At 41.4% G+C, this 24,019-nt stretch overlaps 2 protein-coding genes across 2 annotated transcripts in view; one reads left to right on the top strand and one right to left on the bottom strand.

Annotated features, from left to right (window-relative positions):
• Positions 1-415: 415 nt before the first annotated feature.
• On the bottom strand, positions 416-21,342 carry LOC113019458 (uncharacterized). The gene is made up of 19 exons (XM_026163189.2): positions 21,126-21,342; positions 19,378-19,458; positions 18,325-18,472; positions 18,099-18,226; positions 17,561-17,796; positions 16,959-17,032; positions 16,729-16,829; positions 16,392-16,618; positions 15,554-15,657; positions 14,453-14,568; positions 13,542-13,777; positions 13,374-13,417; positions 13,164-13,279; positions 12,273-12,508; positions 11,936-12,045; positions 10,553-10,668; positions 9,954-10,189; positions 7,903-8,009; positions 416-7,678 (listed from the first exon to the last, which is right to left on the bottom strand). Exons 1-19 carry the CDS (start codon positions 21,340-21,342, stop codon positions 6,583-6,585), a joined length of 3,729 nt encoding a protein of 1,242 aa, XP_026018974.2. The 3' UTR covers positions 416-6,582.
• A 91-nt stretch (positions 21,343-21,433) lies between these two features.
• The window catches only part of LOC113019453 (uncharacterized), a 35,713-nt gene continuing 33,127 nt past the window's right edge, over positions 21,434-24,019 (top strand). The window contains exon 1 of the mRNA XM_026163179.2: positions 21,434-22,219. Within this exon, the coding sequence (XP_026018964.2) occupies positions 21,970-22,219 (250 nt within the window). The 5' untranslated portion in view covers positions 21,434-21,969. The remainder of the gene's footprint in view (positions 22,220-24,019) is intronic.

Genomic DNA, 24,019 nt, shown 5'->3' with positions numbered 1-24,019 from the left:
TTAGAAATTATAGAGAGGAATTAAGAGTAAACAGGGAGGTTATTTTATTACATGAAATCTCTGAAAACTGTCTAACAGATTTTTCTTTCTGGACTTCTTCAGCTAAAATTGATAGACTCAGTGAAGAAAGGACAGTAAAGTAGGGGAAAGCATGCGGCAAGGGGCTGCGGGTCAGACTCAAACCCGGGCGGGCCGCTCTCAGCTGTATGGCATGTGGTCACCCGCTCAACGCACTGATCTAAATTTGGCTTCTTATGAAGTTACTTTTCACCCTAACCCCCTAACACAATCTTTTGATAGATTCTGCACAGGTGGGATTACTGCAGTAAACTCAAACACTGTCACAATATTGATCCAACTAGAATATTTTCCAATAAAATGTTTAATAGAAGAAAAAACAATTGTGCACACAGGGTAAAATAATGAAGTGGAAAAATAACAACTTTAATCCAAATTTCAACAACAAACCAACAAGACATTACACATTAAACAAAAGTCAAGACAATCCAAGCAGGACGACATTCACAATGACTAACCCCGAAGAGTTTTAAAATGACTGTGTGCTGATAAAAGTCCCACAGATTGCGGGGGCGGTGCAAGGGTGTTCACAGACTCTGGAAACAATTTGACGTTCCCTGTAGAATATCTGTAGCGAGTATGTCAAACACACCGCCTGTGGACCAGAACCGGCCTTCTGAAGTGTCCGATCCGGCCCACCGGATGGCTTTGCAGTTAGTAAAAATGTCAAACAACTTTTCACGGCATGTTGCAGCAGCAAGCAGCTTTTGAGTTCTTAAGTGTGAATCACACCATGAGAGTCTGAACTGTCAATCTAATGTGGAGTCAGAGGAATCATCAGTTATATGCCTCCTTACTGTCAAATAATCTGCCATACTTACAAAGTAGTGTTCTCGACCCCCACCTATTCACAGTTCAGTATTATCAGGTTATCTTCATTAGGATGACAGTTTAAGTTATATTTGGTGTTTGAACTATTAAAACAGGCAGTTATAGTTGTTTTTAGAGGGATCTCAGGTATTTGTGGATTTAAACTATTCACATGTGGTTATTGGGGGTCAACTGCAGTTGATGAACCTTTAAATAACACAAATGAAACAATGTTGTCTTTTCATTATTGAATTTTTTTTTCACTTCTTTCTTTGCATTTGGGCACTTTGTTCTTGTTCATTGTTAGTACAGCGAACTTTGTGATACAGGCCTCTGAATTAATTAAGAACAACTATAACTAAGACCTCAGTCACACAGGCATACAGACTGGTTGCCAACCAACATATGTAATCCCAAGTCAATTGTTGAGTGGTTCGTGGAGGACGCTGGGAGTTGTCTGCCTAAAACTCATTGGAAAGACTGCACAGTGATGCACCAAAAACCTGCTCGTGATTGCTTTGGTCACTAGCAGATTTCTGCTGTTTCCCTCAGGTTGCATGGAAGATACAGACGGGTCTGCAAACACTTGCTAACTAAGTCCCAAGCTGTACTGAGACAGAGACCATTCATCTTCAAAATAAAAGTTGCACCTTACAAGAGCAGTTAGATTTTTCTTTAGAGGCAAACTTTTCAGTTTTAAAACAACTCTGCAAGTAGTTTACAACCATTGTCTCCCATATTAATTGTTGAGACTGTGGCAACCTGAGTGTCACCAAAAGAAATCTCACAAGGAGGTTTTCGGTGCAGCGCTCTCTTTACAAACAATTTCACCCATCAACAGCCAGAAACCTCCAGCAAACAGTCAGGTTGCACTACTTACCGCTGATTGCCAAAGAGGTGCAGGCCGATCTGTAGGCCTGCTTTACCGAGGTCCAACATAGGAAACAACCCACCAAAACAACATTTACTGTAAAATGATCAAATATAAAACTAACCTTCATACAACCGGCGTCAATTAGAGCTGGTCAAAACTTATCAAACATCTCCTGTAAACATAAAAATAGTTTTTGTTCTTGAGACTAATACGTAAACAGCAAAGAACTCATCCAGCAAAATTACTTTTGCCCCCATAAACAAATTACTCTGAAATACTAAAGATAAATAAAGGTTCAGATCTGAAACGGGTAACAACAAACTCACATTTTCTTATAAAAATAAGATGAAATAACATAAACAGGACTTTTAACTTTAAGGGACCTCTAATGAACGGAATCACATTTACTTTGTTAAACTTCCCATAGAAAAGTCTTCTGATGGCATCTGGTGATCATCTGTATTTCTCTTATTGTCAACAACTCTCCCAAATATGAACTAAATGTTTATTTTCAATGAAAACTATGGGCTCAAATTGTGCTCATACATATTTTGCATAGTTGTGAACTGAGTTTTGTAACCTTGTAAACCAAAATATCTGAACATTTTAGGTTGGTGCATCTATAAAATTTCACCGAACTCTGACACGCACAGAATGTTTTCCTTCGTGGTGATGAAGGACAACGCTGGGCTGGCACGTGAAAGGACCATCACCCTTCCAGGACCTGAGGCTCCGTAAGGTACCCCTCCGACAACCACATCCATCTGTTCTCTGATTGGATTGTTAAATTTGTGATTGACATGACATTGACCAATTAGCTGAAAGGAAGAACAATTGGGTGAAAATTCATATTTGTAAGTTGAAACTTACACACAGCAAGGCAACTTGAGCACAAGGTTTTACACTTTGTTTGTTGCTGTGTATCTGTAACTAGACCTTAATAACAAGTGTAACTTGTGTAATTTTTGTGTAATTTTACACATTCTAATCTACAGGGTGGTCCATTTATATGGATACACCGTAATAACATGGGAATGGTTGGTGATATTAAAGTCCTGTTTGTGGCACATTAGTATATGTGAGGGGGCAAACTCCTCAAGATGGGTGGTGACCATGGTGGCCATTTAGAAAGAAAACTGTCACTAATAAAGAAACATCAGTGGCTGTCCTAGCTTCATTCAGCAAGAGCCCACATGTCACTGGAGAGTGGGATTAGTCGAACATCCCTTCAGCGGATATTAGCTACTCACAAATGGCTCCCTTACAAACTCCAGCTACTGCAGCACAGAATCTGCAGAATGGGCAAAACAAAAATTGGAACAGGACGCTCAGTTCACGCAGACGATTTTGTTCAGTGATGAGGCAAACTTTTATGTGAAGGGTGAAGTTAACAAACAAAACCACCGCTATTGGTCTGACACTAACCCACATTGGATGGATCCCTCCAAGACTGTTGGAACAACAAAAGTGATGGTTTGGTGTGGTATATGGGGTACAACGATAGTGGGTCCATTCTTCATCAATGGAAACCTCAAGGCCACTGGATATTTGAAATTGCTACATGATGATGCGTTTCCCTCTTTATGCACTGAAGCTGGCATGTTCCCTGAGTTTTTCCAGCAAGATGGTGCACCACCACATTATGGGTGCCAGGTCTGAGCATTCCTAGATGGACAGTTTCCTGGAAAGTGGATTGGTCGTCGTGGGCCAGTTGAATGGCCCCCAAGGTCTCCCGATCTGACCCACTTAGACTTTTATCTTTGGGGTCATCGGAAGGCAATTGTCTATGGTGTGAAGATACGAGATGTGCAGCACCTGAAACTACGGATACTGGATGCCTGTGCTGGCATTTCTCCTGCTGTGTTGCTATCAGTGTGTGAAGAGTGGGAGAAGAGGGTTGCATTGACAACCCAACACAATGGGCAGCACATTGAACACATTTTATAAGTGGTCAGAAACTTGTAAATAACTCATGAAAGAATAAAGTTACGTTGAAACCAAGCACACCATTGTTTTTCTTGTGACATTACCGATAAGTTTGATGTGTCACATGACCCTCTTCCTATTGAAAAAACAAAAGTTGCATCCAAGATGGTCGACTTCTAAATGGCCACCATGGTCACCACCCATCTTGAGGAGTTTGCCCCCTCACATATACTAATGTGCCACAAACAGGACTTTAATATCACCAACCATTCCCATGTTATTACGGTGTATCCATATAAATGTCCCACCCTGTATAGATGCACAACCATAACACTTTCAGAAATTTTGGTTTACAAGGTTACAAAACTCAGTTCACAACTACGCATTTGATTTACAAGCACAAAATATTTTTGAAAACAACTTGAGCCCATAGAAAATGAGCAATGGTATAAGGAAATTAAACTTTTGGATTTGGAAAGTATTCAATGCAGCAATGTTTTCTTTACTGGTATCAACAACATGTGACATTTAAAAAAAATGTAATTTTTAATTTTTTTTAACAAAGCACTCAGAGAGCGCAACTCCTCCCAAAAAGTGAGGACTATATACTATAATGTTTATGTTTGATGTTTTTATTAAAACACGCTGGTGTCAGTCTGCTATGGCGTCATAATGGAAAAAACAAAACAACACAAATCATACAATCATACTTGGTATGGTTTCTTGAAGAAATTTTTTTAAGAAGACTTTGACCTTGAGCGCTAACCATGAAGGTCAAGGTAAAAGGGTTTGCTAACCTTCAAGACCTAGTATATTGTTGCAAGGCTTGAAGACTATCTTAAAAAAACAAAAAAAAAACAAAACGTGGGTAACAAAGCGCTTTATTTCTTTTTTTATTAACTGATTTTTTTAGGTTTGGTGTGACCTTGATCTGATGTTGAGCTGTTATTGGTATCTACCATCACAATATTTGAAAACTGTAGACACTAGACTGGCTGAGATGGCTGTAGCTCAAATGGTGCAGGTGACCACAAACCATTACCTGGAAGGTTAATGGTTTGATCCCAAATATCCTTGGAAATATACTAACCCCACGTTCATATTCCGATGCATCCATCAGAGTATGAATGTTAGATAGAAAGCACTTCGCATACAGCGTTTGAAAGAAAAAAAAAAGTGCTTGGGTGAATGTACAAGTTGTGTAAAGCGCTTTGAGTGCTCAGAATAGAAAAGCACTACATAAGAACCAGTCCATTTACCAATTAGACTGCTAAGGAACACTATATGGATAGTGCTTTTTGTAAAGTATCATTCCCTAAACTTGTAATCTATTGCGATACTATAGTTATCATTAATCCTGGGGTCTACATGTAGTAAAAACAGGACAGCTAGAGTTACAACTATGATTTTTTTTCAGGGGGGTTGTTGACAATGAGATAATGTAATCTTTAGGGCACAGAGGTACTTTTTTTTAAAAGAATATGTAAATCTAAAAAAAAGTGCAAACAGAGAACAAGATCATCTGAATGTGTATGAAAAATATTTAACATTTCCTGCAGATTAGCATCAATCCATTACTTCCGTCCAAAAGTCACAGAAACACTAATTTCCCTGTACCATTACGCTTTGTTTGTAGTACTGAGTTAAATCTGCACCATGTTCATTCTCAAGAAATGTAACTAATAACATTTGGTGGACTACTGATTAGCATGACTTCCGTAAACGCTAGTTATGCTGACACAATAGTTGGAAATGTACCTTTTTTTCCTCCCATTTTCACAGCTCTGGCAGTTCATGTGTAGACTCAGTCAGTTTTGAAGTCTTTTTGTCCTTCCCCAGTTTCAAAGTAACTGCTGGTCAAGATTTAACAGCTCCTGGTTTATCACAATCAACTCAGTTTCACAAGTGCAGGTAAACGCCAGTGCAGGTTCAGCGCAGTACTGCTAATTAAGCTTCAATGTCCAGGATCTTTCCAAGGACTAAAGGTTCCTCCAGCTCAAATTATATCCCAAAAAAAGGAAGCTAGGCTTTGTTTACCATAGTAACCTTACATTTTAGTTCTTCTAACCTTTGAGTCGCTAACCATTATTTTGTTTTCTTTGATATTCCTTTGCCACATTGCTGCTAGCATATAGCAGCATAAACACGCCTTAATATGCTGAATCTTTGTCGAAAACAAAAAACCATAGTGAAGGAACTTGGAAAATTTGTGGACACTACATGCAAAAAGTTACTTTTAGAACCTGACCAATACTGGAGTTTTAAGAAGGATACCGGTAACTGATATTCTAATATCTCAGGTGATATTTTTTATTTTTCCACTTGAAACACGAAACATAACATTTGTTATGTGTACTTACTAATGTACTTATTTCTTTATTTTAAATTTTCATTTACTGGCAAATATCTAATACTGGCCAAAAAAGATAATGCCCTACCTGCTTTAAGAGCACTAGTTTTATTGGTAAACACAAAAAATACTCAATATTTACTTTGTTTGTAAACTGAATAACCTTTGGGTCTCAGAGTTTTGGTCTGAACAAATCAAGGCATTCGAAGGCCTCAGCTGATCCTGAGAAGTTGCCTTTCTGACATTGTGAAGAACACTGAACGTAACCATTAGTTTAAGTAAGAATAAAAAAAGCAGCCCACTGTTAAAAAGTGAAAGAAAACATGAAATAACTGGATGGTACCCTCTTACATTGGTGACGTTATCAGGAACCACTGTCATCCCTTGAACTTCAGCCGCTACCGTCTGGGCCGTCTTGAACACTCACCTTCTAACTATCTAGAAACCTATAAGCTAACTTTCCCCAGAGATCGGTTGGTATTGAGGGTGAGGCACATCTTTCCCCCTCTGGGTCACTACTGTACACACCCACCACATTTTAGTTTCATTTTTGGGGAGAGGGCATGCTGTCCACCTTAGCATAACTTTCTTCAGTTTCAACCCTACTAAGCTGCTCTGTTTGTTGGTGGTACTTCTTCTGGTGGATCAGGAGGTGTCTTCTCACACAGTGGCCCTGGCTGAAACCTTTCCCACAGTGTGTGCACTTGTAAGGCTTCTCTCCAGTATGGACTCTCATGTGAGTCACCACGTTTGACTTGTGAAAGAACTTCTTGTTGCATTTATCGCAAGCGAACAACCTCTCCCTGCTGTGGTTCTTTGTATGGATCCGTCTGTCTGTGGCTGCCGTGCTACCCGAGTGAAGTGCCACATGTTGAGACAAAGTATCCAGGTGGCGGAAGCGCTTCCCACACACATTGCAGCTGTGTGGCTTCCCCCCCGCATGATTGGTCGGCCGGTGAAGTTTGAGCTTCAACTTGGAAAAGTTTTTTCTGTGTGGCTTATCCACTGCATGGACCCGGGACTCATGGTTCTTCAGCACCCACTTCTCAGGGAACGCTTTGTGGCAGGTTCTACATTTGTACGGCGTGTTTCCCTTGTGTCGAGCGAGGTGACCCCTGTAGCCAACGACGGTGAGGAAGGACTTCCCGCAGATGTTGCAGGTGTGCGTTTTCTGGTGAGTCTGAAGATGACTCCTGAGCTGCTCTGCAGACACTGACTGCTCTCCACACACTCCACACAGCCTTTCTCGCTCGTCCACATGACTCCAGGCGTGTTTGATCAGCATGTTTGTCGACCCACGTAAAATCTGGCAGACTTTACAGGACAGCAGAGCCTCGCTGTTGTGAATCAACATTTTCTGCTTTGCCTTCTTTATTCGGATGACTGAATGTTTGACTCGTCGATTCCCTTTCGTCTTCTCGGGTTCACCGTTCACCAGATGATCATTGGTTATGTTTGGTTTCTCATTGGGAAGCCCATCACTCAACTCGTTGTGTTCATAAAGTATTAAAGATTGCAAGGTCGAGAGACCAGTGTACTCCAAACCACCCTCAGATTCCTTCAGCTCCACATCTTTGTGACGTGATGTTGAGCTGTTTGAGAAAATGTTCACTGGATTTTCTTCCGGTTGATGAGGGCTTCTGTGGGAACAGAAATTTAAAGTTTAGAGCTTATTGTTGTTATTAATGACAAACAGTTTACTGGTGAGTTGAGATATTCAAAGTGGTGTCTGTGTAGCATCTTCTAACACCACAGAGCATGAATTGATTGGGAGTGAATGTTTCATAAAAAGCAATCTGTCCAGTTAGACTCTTTCAGCAAACCTCAGACTTTTTAACAATTGGATCTAACAGGTGGTGCTTACCCCATGTGCAGCCCAGTTTGCTCGGTAAAGGACGGAGACTCTTCAGTGCCGTCAACTTTTCTCTGTAGGTCAAGCTTTTTCGCGCTAGTCTGGACTCCCTCAGGTGCCTGCGTGAATATCCAAAACATAAAGTCGAATTAGAAATCATTAACCTCTGGTACGTGAGCATACATCAAAATAACTTTTAACCCTCTGGGGTTGCCGGACGCGCCGGTGCGTCAAAATCACATGACCAATTTAAGACGACACAGCTACAAGATGCAGCACGTCGGAGTCTCCATTTCAACTTGGCTCAAAAGTGCGGACTTCAAACTATATACCAGTTTTTGAATTGTGTCGATGGGCCACGTAAAACCAGAGTTATGATAAAAAATACACGCGATGTTTTTTTCTGAACAAAATAGTGGCGTTTACAGCGGGAAGGACGGTAAAAACTGCGTTTTCTACAGATATCGCTAGTATATCTCCCTTTGCGAGTGAAAAAAGAAAAAGAAATAACACCCCTTCCCTATTGGTGTTAGAGTTTACCATGTCAGCCAATCAAAAAAATGATAAGGCAACCTGTGACACTTGGTTGTTTAGGGAGAAGAGGAAGTTTTTAGGAGTGACACCCGCGACGGAAAGCGGGCGAGCGAAAGACAGAGTGAGAGAGTTTTCCTATGTGAGACATTAGTGACGTTTAGCGTGTTTGGAGGCTATAGTTAGTGTGTTGTGTAGTTATTGTCTCGTATTGTGTGTCAGTTAGACTGCTGAATTTCATATTTGCTCTAAAAAAGCCGTCAAAGGCAGATTCCAGTGTAAATGCTGGTCCCACATGGAAAACTGGACGGATGCACCTCCTGCTGTCAGACCTGTGGTGTTCTCCTCTGTCTTATACTGAACACAAACTATTTTTTTTGGACTGGCACAAATCATTTGTGTGCCTTCTTATTTGGTGCAGAACACCTGATTGTTCTGTAAATAGATTTAAATGGTTATATAAAAAACGCCTGAGGCCTTGGCTGCATTTTTAGCAAATAGTACCTGATAACTTTGTTGTTTGCAAAACTTGTGCATAATTTTTAGAAATGTACAATTTCTATTTGCATTTCAAGTTATGAAAATGATTCGTTAAACATGTTTGTGGGTTTTACAGTAAAAAATATAACTTTTTTCTACTCAGATTTAGAATTTTTTGTCTGAATTTAGATCAACTGTGCTAATATAGTATACCAAAATGAAAGAATAACTCAAATTTCAGATATTTGAGGTTGTGCTGAAAATAATGATACCAAACAAGGCAAGAAAAACATATTTTAAAGGTGAAATATAGAGGTAAAATCAAAAGTAGTCAAAAACGGCCAATTATACCCTGGATGCCAGAGGGTTAAGGCCCCGTGATTATTTCCATTTGAACCTAGAAGTAAGAATTTTAGAGCTCCCAGTCGGAATTTTCAACTGGAATGTACATCTCAAGTTGAACTAGCCCTGACTTCACAGTCCAAGACATCCGACTTCTGAGGCAAATATAAAACGCATCAGTCACAGAGGCGTAGAGACTAGTAATCACTGGTTGCTAGGGAAAAGTGTACTTTACCTCAGTTGGTTGGTTAGTGGTTGCTAGAGGGTACTTGCTGTTGAGCGGGCGACATTTGCGAAATGAATACTGGAACAAAAATGTCCTACGATTGATTTGGTTGCCAGTAGACCTCACAGAAGGAGCCAACTTGTCTGCAAACACTTGCCAAATATTTGCTAAGTGGTAGTAAAATTGTGAAAGATGTGATGCAAAGAACTGGAGAACATGTGCCTTCAAAGTTGCACCTTATGAAATTTTTTGCCGACTGCAGCATTAAGATGGAAACTTTCCTTTGGAGGTGAATGTTATTAATTTACAGTTTGCATCTTGATTTGCTCTACCTTTGTAGAATGAAGGACACACATTTAAAGCAGAGAGCAGTGTTACTTCAGTTTTTGTTGGACTTATTAGACTTTTGGTCAATTAATCTATCTAGATCTTTCACAGACATTCTGAAGGACAACACAAATATCTACCCAGTCAGATGCAGTACCTTGAGTCGAACGAAGAGGACAATGCTCCCACTCGCCTTGATGGCTCTGTACAGCTCCTCTGGAGTCAATAGCTCTACTTTTAGAGGCTGCAGTCTTCTGTTCCTGTCAGCTGTGAGGACGTCAAAAGGTTTATCAGCAGCCATCTGAGGGAAAGTGGACTTCAGCAGTTCCACAAAGTCGGCCTCCTGCAGGCCTCGAGGACACTTCAGGTGATGAAGCGGGTACTTATTATACACTGAGAAAAAACAGAGAAGCTCCAATAGTCAGGCAGGTAGTTATCCATGAGACAAACACAACAAACAGTATGCTGACTGTACTAACATTAACAAGAAAAAAAGAGACAGCTCACCTTACAAGCTACTGCTGCATTAGGCCTACAGATTTTTTTTAAAATAAATTTGATATAAAACCCTAGTGACAGCAATCCTAAAGGCAACTTTGTCCAACTTTGCCTAATTTTCCAAATCCTGACACTGAAAGTTGAAAACCTAAACAAACACATATCTAAATAATCTAATTTTTAGGTATGGCCCTAAAAATACATATCAGTGCCCATTTGTTACCAATCTGAACACAGAATGAGCAGTTTTAAATTTACCTTTAGGTGAAATCACATTGACATCCCAGTCCTGCACAAAGCGGATCCTGAGATCTACATGGGAGCTTGATTGGCTAATCCGAGGCCTACCAGGCTTCCTCCTGTCGGACTGATCCCTGGGAAACAATAACATTAGAGACAGACACCACAGCGTTACACTGGCCCCTTTACAGTTATTACCTTTATCTATTTTAATAAGTTGAACAAATGTGAGAAATATTTCCGGAAGCAGTAAAGATTAGCTTCAAATTTAAGTCCTGTCACTGCAGCAGAGTAAGACAATGTTCAGTACGTTTTTTTAATCTGCAAAAAAATACTTTTTTTCTTAGACCGGAAAAGTTTGAAGAGCGAGTGTCTCTGAAGGTTCTCAGTCATCCAGGTCATCGATCCCAAGACTTCAGCAGCAGGTCCTTGAGCTCCTGAACTGGGCCCATTGTTGAACCACCTTGGAACAGTCTTCGTATCTACCAAGCACTCCACACCAAGAACAACCCACAAAAAAGCTGGATAGAGCACGTTTTAATTTTCATCCACACATCTTCAGCAACTGACTGGCTCAATGAACCCCCCACATTATTTAGTCCATTTTGGCCGGTGTGGTGGAGGACACCAAGGAACAAGGTCGTGTTGACTGGAGCATTAAAGTATCCCAACAAAGTTGATGCACAGGAATACTGACAATATTTTTCCAACTCACTGTCAGTGATTGTACATCAGTGAACACCACAACTTTTCTAAACTTGACAGAACTGGAGACTATAAAGTGCACCCTTCCACAGGTATGTTTTCTATGGCCTACTGGGTAACACCAAGGTCCAGGGAACCTCCATGTGAAGATACCACCTCAACTTTGAAATCTAGGAGCCTTTTTATACCTGCTGTGTGGTTATTAATCCCCAAGGAATTTATGTAAAATTATGACAAAGCTGACATCAAATTGATATACCAGCTGCTGTCACTAGGTCTAGCTGTACTGCTGCCGCTCCAGGGTTGAAATGTTGGTTTTTACTTTTGTTTTAATGATAAATCAATAGTGAAGCTCAAAGTCACAGATTATACAGAGCGAGATCCTGCAACACAGTGCTGACATTATCTGAGTGAGGACACCAAAACAAAACAGCCGCCTCCTGTGCCGTAACAGTGAGCATAAATGGATTGGGCTGGGTGACGACATCACTGGCAGCTGCACTTGCAGCGACCAACCTGGCAGTATGCTGGTGCCGTGAAGTGCAGCAGCTTTCAGTGACAGTCTTGTTTCTTCAGTTACTACCTAACACTCACGACCACATGCGAGTTTGAAGGTTCAAGCATCATCACACGTATGTTCCTGTCTCTTTATAGATTTCTATTGAACGGCTAAGACTGATAGTTTGACCGACTCACCTCCCATGCATCACAGTTTGTTCGGGTAAAAATGACGACTCTGTAGCTGTGTCCACTTTTTTCTGCAGGTGTTCAAGCTTCCTCGCACCAACCTGGACTTTCTCTGGTGCCTGAAAGAGTTTCGTATTAAAAAAATAAAAAGAAAAGAAATTTTAAAAAAAAGAGAAAAAAAAAATCACAAAATGTCTTTGCTTCAGCAGAAAACAGTCTTCGATGCATGATAAGGGCATCCACATTTAGTTTCACGTTTGTACCAGAGAGCAATGTTGTACTTGCTGTACAAGGTTTCCGGATAATGTCGAGTAGGAGTATTTTAAAATGTAGTGAGTCACAGTACCTTCAGTCGAATGAAGAGGGTATTGATCCTTGATGAATCAATGGCCTTGTAGACCTGCTCTGGAGTCAGTGACTCCACATTCAGAGGTTGCAGTTTCCTGTTTTTGTCAACCGTGAGGATGTCAAAAGGTACGTTAGCAGCCAGCTGAGGGAAGGTGGACCTCAGCAGTTCCAGAAAGTCGTCCTCCTGCAGGCTGCGGTGACACCGCAGTTTGTGAAGTGGGTAGTTCTGAAATACTAAGAGGAAAGAGAAAAATGAATCCACTCAGTCACAGCTTGTTCAGTTATCCATGACGTGTACAACACATAACTAAAAACAGTAAAGATGCTGGGAAGCTTTTTGGCTGATTTATTGTTATTGAACTGAAGCAAACAACCACAGTCAGGGCTCTTATGAAAATGTAAAATCAGACTTTTTTATTTCTCATTCATGTTTTACAGCTTCAACCCACTCTGCTGGTCTCTAAAGACTGTTTCATTTCCAAAGACTAGACAAGTCAAGACCACGGTAATTCCTGCCCCGCAGGGAAGGAGTATGTAATCGGCTCAGTTCGTCTGCCTGTCTGTTAGCAGTCTAGCATCCACAGTAGACCCATGAGTACCTAGGGTGGCTAACCATTAGACCTTCATGGTTACTGCCCAAAGTCAGAGTTGACATTGAAAGAAAATTTCACAAAACCATTTCGAATAATATACAATATGCAGTACTTGTCATAGACCACACCATGCCGTGTCACCACAGCACAAGGAATAAAGTTAATTATTTACATTTACATTTTTAAGGACGGGCAGAGGACAATAGCTCTGCTGTCTGCTAGCATCCACAAGCTTGCTGTGTATGGATGGCAGCTGAAGCCGTTTCTGGACACACAAGTAGCAGCTGTGCATTTACCTTGGGGTGCGACCACCTCCATCTGAGAGTCCTCCAGGATGCGGACCTTCAGATCTACGTGGGAGTCTGATCGACTGAGCTGAGGCTTGCCCAGGCTCTTCTTGTCAGACTGAACTCTGGGACACAATAACGTTAGTGATGGAGATCAGGCGATAAAACGAGAGATTAAATTGATTAATGAGCAGCTGAGGCTTGTTAACATTAACTCACCTGGTGTCCAGTCTGGTTGGATTTGGGGTGGACGGACCGGCTCCCTGTTCCCCCAGAAGGTAAAAACAAAAAAGGTTTGTATCTTAAGTGTTTCCACCAAAAACAGCAACACTGTCCTTATTTTTATGAGCGACAGATCAGATACTTGGTCTCAAGTTTACACGGTACCTTCAGTCGGACGAAGAGAGTAGTGTTTCTCCTTAAGGTGATGGCTCTGTGGATCTCCGCCGGTGTCAGCGTGTCCACACTCAGCGGCTGCAGTACCCGGCTTTTGTCAGCAGTGAGGATGTCAAAAGGTTTACCTGCAGCCAGCTGAGGGATGGAAGACCTCAGCTGGTCCAGGAAATCAGCCTCCTGTAGATCATAAGGACACCGCAGCTCCTGAATGCGGCTTTTCAGAAACACTGGGAACACAAAAGCCAAGTAGGTAAGAGTCTGAACTAATAACACGAGTTACAGAGGATATACTGCTGCTGTAGCTTGTGCTGGTCACAGTCACAGCCGGCGTTTACCGAGAACAATCGAAAAGGTTCACAGTTATATATCAGTTACAGTCATTTGGTTTAAAACGACCCAATGTTATTTGAGGCGAAATTTCTTTAAATATGATTAATACGTTAACATGACTCAGACCCGTGTGTTGATTTTGTACAAGCCTGCAGGCACTCACAGAGCCTCTTTATAGACAGACTGTTAACATTTCAGAGTCTCAGCAGAAAAGCTTCCAGAGAGACACAAGCTGTCGTTGGGGCGACCGTGGCTCAGGGGGTTGGGAAGCTCTCTGTCCTGGTCGTTGTGTCCTTGGGCAAGACACTTTACCCTACCGCCTACTGGTGTTGGCCAGAGGGGCCAATGGCGCGATATGGCAGCCTCGCTTCTGTCAGTCTGCCCCAGGGCAGCTGTGGCTACAACTGTAGCTGCCTCCACCAGTGTGTGAATGTGAGAGTGAATGAATAGTGGCATTGTAAAGCGCTTTGAAAAAAAGCGCTATATAAATCCATTATTATTATTATTATTATTATTATCACCTCATACAGGAACTGGAGATGTGACCTCAGAGCTAAAAGCTTTCAATTTACCTTGGGGTGTGAGCACCTCCATCAGAGGGTCCTCCAGGATCCGGACCCTGAAATCCACATGTGTGAATGGGTCACTGAGCTCAGATTTGGTAGGTTTCCTCCTAGCAGACTGTACTCTGAGACACAACACACAAAGATGAAAAAGGAGAAGGAAAGGAGATGAATCACAATAAAGCTCAAGATCCTGTTGAGACTTTTCAAAATAAACTGAATCACGTGAAAGATGCAGAGTATTGACGGATGAGAAGCAAAAAAAAGCGGCCAGGTGCTAAAAAATAAACCTTAGACTCAAACGTCAGAACAGGCTTTTCCCTGCAGCACGCCGTGTAATAAAAACGGCGCCCGTTACAACTTATGACTAAAAATGTATCGTTTCATGCATCAGTTAAAACACTCGACTCCAGCTACACGACGCCCAGCTGGAAACACTTCGCGCAAGTCGAGCTGCCCGAGATTCACAGAATTTACAGAAAATGTAAAATTTTTGTGATTTATATCGTTATCGGGACGATAGATGTCTTATATGAGATTTTGGTCATATCGCACAGCCCTACTGTCTCATTATGCATTTAACTTAAAGGAAAGCAGAGGTTTTGGCAGTTTGATGGTTCGCAGCATTCAGGTGTGTGTTAACAGAATGCTGAGGAGGAAAAACATCAGCAACGATCTTAAAGAAGAAACTGTATCTGCGAGAAAAAAATAGTTACCAAAGAATCTAACATCCATCATTCTGCTTCATTTTCTACAGTGGAAACATTCAAAGCAGCTGCCGATCTTCTCAGGAGTAAATGCCCCAGCACATTCACCACAAGGTCAGACTGTGCAATGCCCGGAGAAACTACAGGAAACCAAAAAGCTCCATCTCAGACTCCAAGGGCCTCAGTCAGCATGTTAAAGTTCACACACACCTCATACCAAGAGTCGGCACAGTGGGGTGATGATTTGGCCACTTTGCAGTCACCAGAGTCAAGTGCAGACCACAGCCTGACTGAGTTTGTTTTTCATCCTGTCTTGATATGCAAAACCTTAAAATTAGGCTTTTACAGATCTGTTTGCTATGGCTGACTAGCCAATATTTATTATAGTCAGGTTTTGACTTACCCGGGTTTCTTTCTGGTTGGTTTTAGGGTCAATGGAAGAGTTTCAGCTAAAACATCTCCTACACTCAGGAACTGTTTCGCTGAGGCTTGAAGCTCCTCCGACGGCTACAGAAGAAAGAAAAGATTTAGTGGTGTACTGTTGGTCTGTGTAGTTAAATGCAAATGTACGGTGCCCCTGAGAGGACAAACGGACTTCAAGTTAAGAAAACACCAGCAATAAGAAAAACGTTGCAAAACACACAAAACACAAATAGAAAGAAACAGATTTCCAAAAGCACAAGGGAAGTGTTTCTGGGGAGACAATAACCCGACGGACCAGCTGCAGGAACCCAAAACATGCTAGGTGTGTTTTATCATGATTCATTTAATACTGATGATGGATTTTTAGGCTAATAGTTAGGCTAACACACTTAACTCTGATCTTTTCTTTCCTCACAAACCGATAGATCCTCCACTTCTTTTAAGTGTCTCTCAGTGCAGTTCTTAGCATATTTTGGTTCCTGCAACTGGTCCGTCGGGTTATTGTCTCCCCAGAAACACTTCCTTTGTGCTTTTGGAAATTTGATTTTTCCTATTTCTGTTTTAGTTTTTTCTATTTCTGTGTGTTTTGTGTGCTTTTGCAGCGTTTTTCTTATTGCTGGTGTTTTCTTAAGTTGCAGTCCGTTTGGCCTCTCAGGGCCACCGTACAAATGGCACTCCTGACTGGTCACACGTGGAGTTTTACAACCTATTTAATGCTCAAGATTCGCAGAAAACACAAAGACAGACAATAAACCAGATTATTTCTTTGTCTGCTAAGATTTTTTTAGTAGCAGACAAAGGTCTTTGTGAATCAGCACCTTCAGTCGGATGTAGAGCGTAGAAGTCCTCGTAGCCCTCTCCACCTCCTCCGTCGTCAGTGACCGTACTTTCAGAGGCTTCAGTTTTCTGCTTTTGTCACTCACAAAGAGGTCAAAAGGTTCATCGGCAGTCAGCTGAGGGAAGGTGGACCTCAGCAGGTCCACGAAGTCATCCTCCTGTAGACCCCGAGGGCACATTAGCTCATGAAGCGGGCACATCTGATACACTGAAAAACAATGAACACACATGGACAGGCTTTTACTATTTAACTTCACAGTCACAAAGAGACACAGTTTGTCCAAAGAGACACCAAACTGGAGGTTTTATTGGGCGCACCTCTGGCTGAGAGCACGTCAGACTTCATTTTACCCAGGATGCGGATTCTGATCATTACATGCGTCTGTGTTTTCCTGAACCCAGGTCTGCCCACCCTCTTCCTGAAAGAGTAAAGAAGTCAAAAACAACATTATAACAAATAATTTAGCCTTTTATATACGATGTATCTGTTTGTTTTTGTCCTCTATATTTACTGGTTATTTACAGCAGCGTTTGAATACTTGAGGTACCTCATGTGCTCAGCAGCAGCTTTATTTCCGTGCAATGGCTGAAGCTCCTCTTCAGCTTCTAAACTCTGCTGATTCTGAAATAAAGATGTTTTGACAGTTTTTTTTTAGAAAAATGGCACAAAAACGAGTCAGACTGCAGGACTGTTCACGATTCTTTCCTTATGAGAAGATCCCAACTAGACTGGCTGGATTGCAGCCCCACATCATGACAGAGCCTCCACTGTGTTCTACAGATGGCTGTGGATGCTCACTGTTGTATCTCACTGCACACCATGCTGAGATATGACACTTTTTTACCATAATAGCTCTTCAGGAATCACCTTGTTGGTGCAAAAATGCTTTACTTTTGGCATTTTTCATAGATTTATTTAATAAAACTAAAGAAATGAAAACAAACTGCCTGCAGATCCATTTTAAAACTGATTCTACGCCAAGTCCTCTGTTCTGTGTAGACACAACACTGGTTCATCCCTTGAGTTTGAGCCTTTTTATGCTTGAATGATTCATTCTCCAAAAGACACCATCAGAGCAACGAGCAAAGTCAAGAACATAGTTTACAGGAAGTTAACTCCAGCGAGGGCGTCACACATTAGGCACCTTACCTTCAGGCGGATGTAGAGGGCAGAATTCCCATTTGCCCTGATGGTCCTCTCGATCGCCTCCGGAGTCCACAAGTCTATTTTCAGAGGCTGCAGCTTTCTGGTGTTGTCAGTTATAAAAACGTCAAAAGGTTCATCAGCAGCCAGCTGGGGGAAGGTTGACCTAAGCAGATGCAGGAAGTCGGCCTCCTGAAGGCCACGACGACACTGCAGCTCATGAAGTGGGTACTTCTGAAACACTGCGATGCAGAGGGATAGACAAGTTTTTATCTAGACTGCAGGAAAAGCTTCACCCACAGACTACAGGCTTTGATTAAAAACACAAAAAGTGACTTTTTATTCATTCCTGTGCTTTAGCTGTATTTTACAAATGCTCCAAATAAGCTGAAATACATTATGAGGTATCTGCAGCAGTCACATTGCCCATAAAACTCCATGTCCTCAGTTTAAAATCATATGGGGAAAAACATCCAGAGTAAAATCCAAACCCTTAAAGATGCAACAGTAATGGTTTATTTATTTACATCTTTCTCACACTCACCCCTCTTTGAAAGCACGTCGATCATCGAGTCCAGGATGCGGATCCTGAGGTCCACGAAACTCTGCGTTTCACTGATCCAAGGTCTGTCTGCTCTCCGTCTGTCAGTCTGAACCGTGGAAGGCACGAGCCTAAAAAAGGAAAAGAACAAAATAACCTCAAGATCAGCAGATGAGTCACAAATGTTACAACAGCACACGCACACACAGAGCGGTGTCTGTACACTTACAGTGTGTCTGTATCTTGTAACCGTGGTGCTGCTTCATAACACTGCTGTGCCATCTCCTCCTCCTCCTCCTCCTCATCTTCATGTTCGTCTTCCTCTATTTGTTCCTCACTGTAGCCTGAGAATCCCAGGCTTTGGCTGTCCTCCACCCCTGGAAACAAATTCAAAGTTTATTTATTTAGTTTTCCCACATGACAGCATTAATCATACAAATGTGCAACCATGAATAAACAACAGTTAACATGCCGCGTCAGGAAGAGGAAGAAACGCTATTACTTAAATTCTCGTCTTCAAATTTTGTTTGCTGTTAAAAAAACAATTATACGAGGCTCCAACGAACACTTCTATCACTACTTAGTCTGCCAACCATTATCTGAACATTAAAGCAGTTCTGTAGGACGGTTAATTACACTCTCCCCTTCAGTGCGTGAACATGTGATTACAACTGAAACTGTCCGTTGACTGGGGTCAAATTGCAGTCAAATATTTTTTTACCTGAACACTAAAAAAACTCCAAATGTTTGACTCTATCAGTCTTTTATGTCTCAAATTTGGGAAATTTTGTTGTTTCTGAAATTCAGCTTCAAATTCAGCTTAGTTAATTCAACTTATTACTAAGAGAAAAATACTGGGAGGTTATAATGCCCAACAAACTGTTCATTACAGCAATGCATTTGACAAAGTCAAATAAAAAGTACCAAATGACATAAACAGAAACAACAGTGGGCCCAGAGAGGATCCCTGCAGTACACCACATCTAATTTGAACTGCATTTATACAAACGAACATCAGTGTTTAGATAGATAGATAGATAGATAGATAGATAGATAGATAGATAGATAGATAGATAGATAGATAGATAGATAGATAGATAGATAGATAGATAGATAGATAGATAGATAGATAGATAGATAGATAGATAGATAGATAGATAGATAGATAGATAGATAGATAGATAGATAGTAACATCTCTTATGTTTCTGTGCATCTTGATCCATTACAAATATAAATATGACGACTTTGTTTACATATATCAAAGTAGGTTAAAAGTCATACTCTGCTCATATTTGTGCTGCTCCTGATCTTCTGGTAGTCGACCTCCTCCAGCCTCACAAAGGGAAAACTGCTGCTGGTCATCTGCACCATATAAGCATTTTAGTGTTATTAAGTAATAAAACAAAACAATCAAAAAAAAGATTTCACGTCAGAATTATTCTTATTCTTATGAGCGCAGATGACACTGCTGATTAACGAGCAACCTGTTTCATTCTCTTGAGTCACAGCAGTAGATGAGTTAAGCTTTAGATTCACCTGATTTACATGTAAACAAACTGCAGACTCCAGGATTCCCACATTCAAATAGCTCTCACATATGGCAGCTATTTGGTGTCCATACAGGCTTTTGCGTGCCTGCAGGTGTTTCCAGGGGAAAGTCCTTTGTGTAGTGGTGTCTACATCGGCCTAATACGCCAAAGTTTCCCAGTATGATCCCAGGAGGAGACAAAAGTCTCTTTATATTTGTGTCAAATCTGCTAAATCAAAGCACATGGAGCTACCTGTTGTTTCAACCCCAGAATGGTCAGGTCCAATTTACATACATTTTATTGTCAGAGGGTAAGTGGAACTGTTTTTAGCAAATGCGTGGACAAAACTTATTACACTATTACACAAACTACATACACGGAACAACCCATGGACACAGGCCAGCTGACAAGCACTTAGCAACAACTGGTTCCTAGGGAAACATGACTGTTCCTCGGCAGGTCAAATCAAATCAAATCAAATCACTTTTATTGTCACATCACATGTGAGTGAAATTCTAGAGTTGCTAGAGGTTCTTGAGTGACACGAGTCCTTTTTAACCACGTTGTTTCTTATTGGCTGCCCCTCGCAGAGACTTGAAGGCTAGAGAGCACATTTAAGGATATCCCGTTTCATGACATAGGCCAGATCCAACCATAGACAGCTGTAAAAAAAAAAATTAAATATATAAGGGATATGTTCTAAAAAATGGGTGTCTACAAAAAAATAAAGGACTGTGATTATTAGCAAGAGAAGTCAATGCTTATTTGAAGGTTCGCAAAGACATTAATGTGAAGATGAACGACGAAGTCAAAAGAAACACCCCCACCCGCCCCAAAAAGGTTACGGGTAATATCTAAACATTATATACGTTGGGAACTTAAAACCGCTGGTTTCACAGCACAGCTGTGTGTTAACTATAGCACAGTATTTTTTATAGTTGATTTAAATAAATTTCAATAGAAACAGTCATGGCAAGCGCTGTAAAATCGCACCACAGCGCTTGAACAAACACCGTTGTGTCCATGTAGCCGGCAGGCCGCCATCTTTGTTTTGATTCGGGAACAGCGGCGCAACTTGGGAAACGATTTAAAATGTTTATTTAAATCAGTTACTAGGATGGGTTTTTTAAGTCCCGATGACTCTGTCATCATTCTAGAGAGGGTTTTATAGCAGCTGTAGCTGACTTTAAACGACATTTCAAGGCTTTAAAAGCCCACCGGATTTCACTTAAAGAGAAACCAAAGGCTAGCTTTGTGACATTACCACGAGCCAATAAAAACTTAAAATTCTGAAATATGACATGGCTCAGGGGTGTTACATGTATACCAAATTAAGGAGTGTTATAATCAGGTTTTGAGATGAATACTCGAATGTCAATGGGCTTCACGTCAAGCAAAGAAATGTTAAATTAGTGTTTTGTAAACGGGGTTCGTCATTACGCGAGCTCTCGCTCTCTCCGCAGGAAACAACACACTGTTCTGTTATCCACACACACAGACCTAAAGCCTCTAACTTGACTTCAGGCTGCAGGAGCTCCAGCAGTCTCCTCTGCCGGTCAATCTCCTGCCTGAAACCCACAGCCTCCTCCTCGTAGTCGGCTACAGTCTTCTCCACCACCGCTAAGATCTCCCGGGCGGCCAAGGTGAGCTTCTCGGCGATGACTCCTCTCAGCATGTCGGTTTTGGACGTATTGGGGTCGGATGAGTCCGGCTCCATGGTGGGGCTCCGTGGGTCCCGCTCACTTCTTTACCGGAGATGAAACAATTAACGCGCGTGGGGGAACGTGCGGTACGGATGTTACACTACAGGCGACGTACAACAGCAAATGCTGCCCGGCTGGAAACATGAACCACAAACGAGAAAAAGACCATACTAAATTTTTTTAATTAAATTTTTTTTTATGAATAATATTCCTGCATACTCTACAGAAAGTGGAGCAATATAATTACAATAAAGTTACAATCAGGCTACAGGAAAACACAGGGGCGACACTTTTTTAAGTAACCCTCGGAGCACAATCTACATGTATCATGATTTCTCCCTATTATATGTATTAAAACCTGCTGTTATTGTGATGGAAATGCAGTTAGTGCCAAATAAACCTAAATGGGTTTTTTGGGCGGCGGCGGCGCGGGGGTTCTTTTTTAATAAATACTGATATAATTATACGTGTGATAGTCTATTACTGTGCTATGTCTGTGCTATGTGTCATTTTCTCCTAGGATGGTGTTTCCTTTTGTTTCCAGCCGGACAACATTTGCGCGTTCACTAGCTCGGTAAAAACTTCTAGGGTTAAACATCCGACAGAAACATTTTCCCACGCGGGAAAAAAGAAATTATTTCATGAGCGACTCGATGATGATGACGATGGTGCAGAGCTGGGACAGCGAGCCAGACATCGCTAATATGTCCAAGAGCGACATACTGAGAGGAATCATCACCGACAAACTGAGCACAGCCGCTCGGGAGATCTTATCGGTGGTGGAGCGGACTGTAGCCGACTATGAGGAGGAGGCTGCGGGCTTCAGGCAGGAGCTCGACCGGCAGAGGAGACTGCTGGAGCTCCTGCAGCCTGAGATAAAGCAGGAGGCAGGTCGGTGTTTTAGCCCCTGTAACATTTATTGAAGTGCTTTGAAACACTCAGCGGCCACTATATTAGGTACTCTTTCATCTTCTCGTTAATGCAAATAACAAATGAGCCAATCACATAGCAGCAACTTGATGTCTTCAAATGGCCAAGACAACCTACAGTAGCTCAAAATGAGAATCCGAGTGAGAAAGAAAGGTCTTTGGTGCCAGACGGGCCTGTCTGCTGGGATTTTCCCACGCAACCATTTCTAGGGTTTACAGAGATTGGCCTGAAACTGACGATACGTCGTTTTTTTTGTACCTATCGTTTGTTTCGTAGGGTCTCAAAATAAACTGTGTACGCCAATATTTTTTCATGGTTTTGATGGTTACTGTAGTGGCTATATTAATTCCTTAGAGTTCTCTCTTTCTCTTGTGATTAATATGATCACACACCGGACCGACTGTTTGTGAGTACTTTGGTTAGCAACAACGACGCTAAAACCATTGTGTGGCTTCGCCGTCCGCTTGTTTATATTCCACATAAAACTTTCACAATAAAGCTCAATATTCTGTCGAGACTCAAAAATAAACTCAAATGATATACATTATTGTCAAACATCAAATTTCAGATAATACATTAAACAAATTGGCTCAAATAAAAACATGTACTTATAAATGGCACTTACAGTCAAAGGAATAGAGGATCCAGACAAGAGAATGCCAGGATGGCCAGTGAAGATGAGCCAAAAGCAGGTAGCTCCAAACACAAGGACCAGTCAAACAAATTGAGCACCTTATTCCTAAACGAGGGACTACATCTGTAGCATTAACATGGTTGGTTATGAACAGTCTGACACGGACCAGGAAATTGTACTATGCAAATTATAATGCAAACCGGTCCCCACCATGGACTCAAACATGGAAAACCACTTTTACCACCTATGCAACAACTTGTCTAAAAATGTATAGCTTCATGTATCAGTGACTCCGCACCTAGTGTAGTCTGGCTCCAGCAGATCCTAGGAAAAACGTTGAGATCTCTGTCCAGAAGACTGCAGTCCTAGAAACAGCTAAGATACTGCTTAGGACCCTCAATGCTCCAAAGCGTCTGGTATAAGACCCAAGCTCAAAGGATATGTGCCACAAAGAATTAAAGCAATTAGGTACTAGCAAGGTGTACCTAATAAAGTGTCTGGTCAGTGTATAAAACGTACAGGATACTCATCAACTTGATTGTAATGGAGACCAGGGGTTCCATTACCTGGTTGGTATTGTTAATAATAAATTGTTGGATTGGGAATTTAAAATAGGGTAATAAAGAAAACACATTAGTTCTTTTGGAGTCTTTTATTAGGTTATTTGACATAAGATTAAATTGACAGCTTGTAACAGAAAAGAGACAGTGGGACTGGCCATCCTACCTGTGTCGGAGAAGAGCCAAAGTTAGAGCTGTTTGCAGTTAATCATTTATCAATAACCTAAACATATGTGAAATGAGAACTTGTAAAGGTACTCACCTGTCCTAGTTGCTTCTTGCAGGATGTGGAGCAAAAGAGTGAAAGCGGCTCAATCACCTGTTTAAGAGCTCTTGGAGCAGACCAGTGTGCCAGGTTAGGGAGTATGGATAAAGAGGGTTTTAATTTAGATAGAAATGGGTGAAGCTTATGTTATTGGTTTGTTTATAGTATGTGTTGAAAATATGTATATGTTTGTGATGTGCTTTAATGTTATTGTATGTTTGTTTGTGTGGAGGGTTATGTGTTCATTTTGATTAGTTAACCCCCATACTTGGGCTATTCCAGATGCTCACCTGAAAAGGTAG

The sequence above is a fragment of the Astatotilapia calliptera genome, chromosome 3 (assembly GCF_964374335.1).
Source record: "Astatotilapia calliptera chromosome 3, fAstCal68.1, whole genome shotgun sequence".
NCBI lineage: Eukaryota > Metazoa > Chordata > Actinopteri > Cichliformes > Cichlidae > Astatotilapia > Astatotilapia calliptera.
Note: the sequence above shows the minus strand (reverse complement) of the source record. Positions and strands in the feature narration are given on the sequence as shown.

Excerpts from the sequence above, each read along its gene's own strand:
- LOC113019458 (XM_026163189.2), bottom strand. The coding sequence starts at position 21,342 with ATGGAGCCGGACTCATCCGACCCCAATACGTCCAAAACCGACATGCTG. Across the intron at positions 16,619-16,728 it reads TGACGTGCTCTCAGCCAGAG|TGTATCAGATGTGCCCGCTT; the intron begins GTGCGCCCAATA and ends ATTGTTTTTCAG. Across the intron at positions 12,509-13,163 it reads GGAGGTGGTCGCACCCCAAG|TATTTCAGAACTACCCACTT; the intron begins GTAAATGCACAG and ends CTTTCCTCTTAG.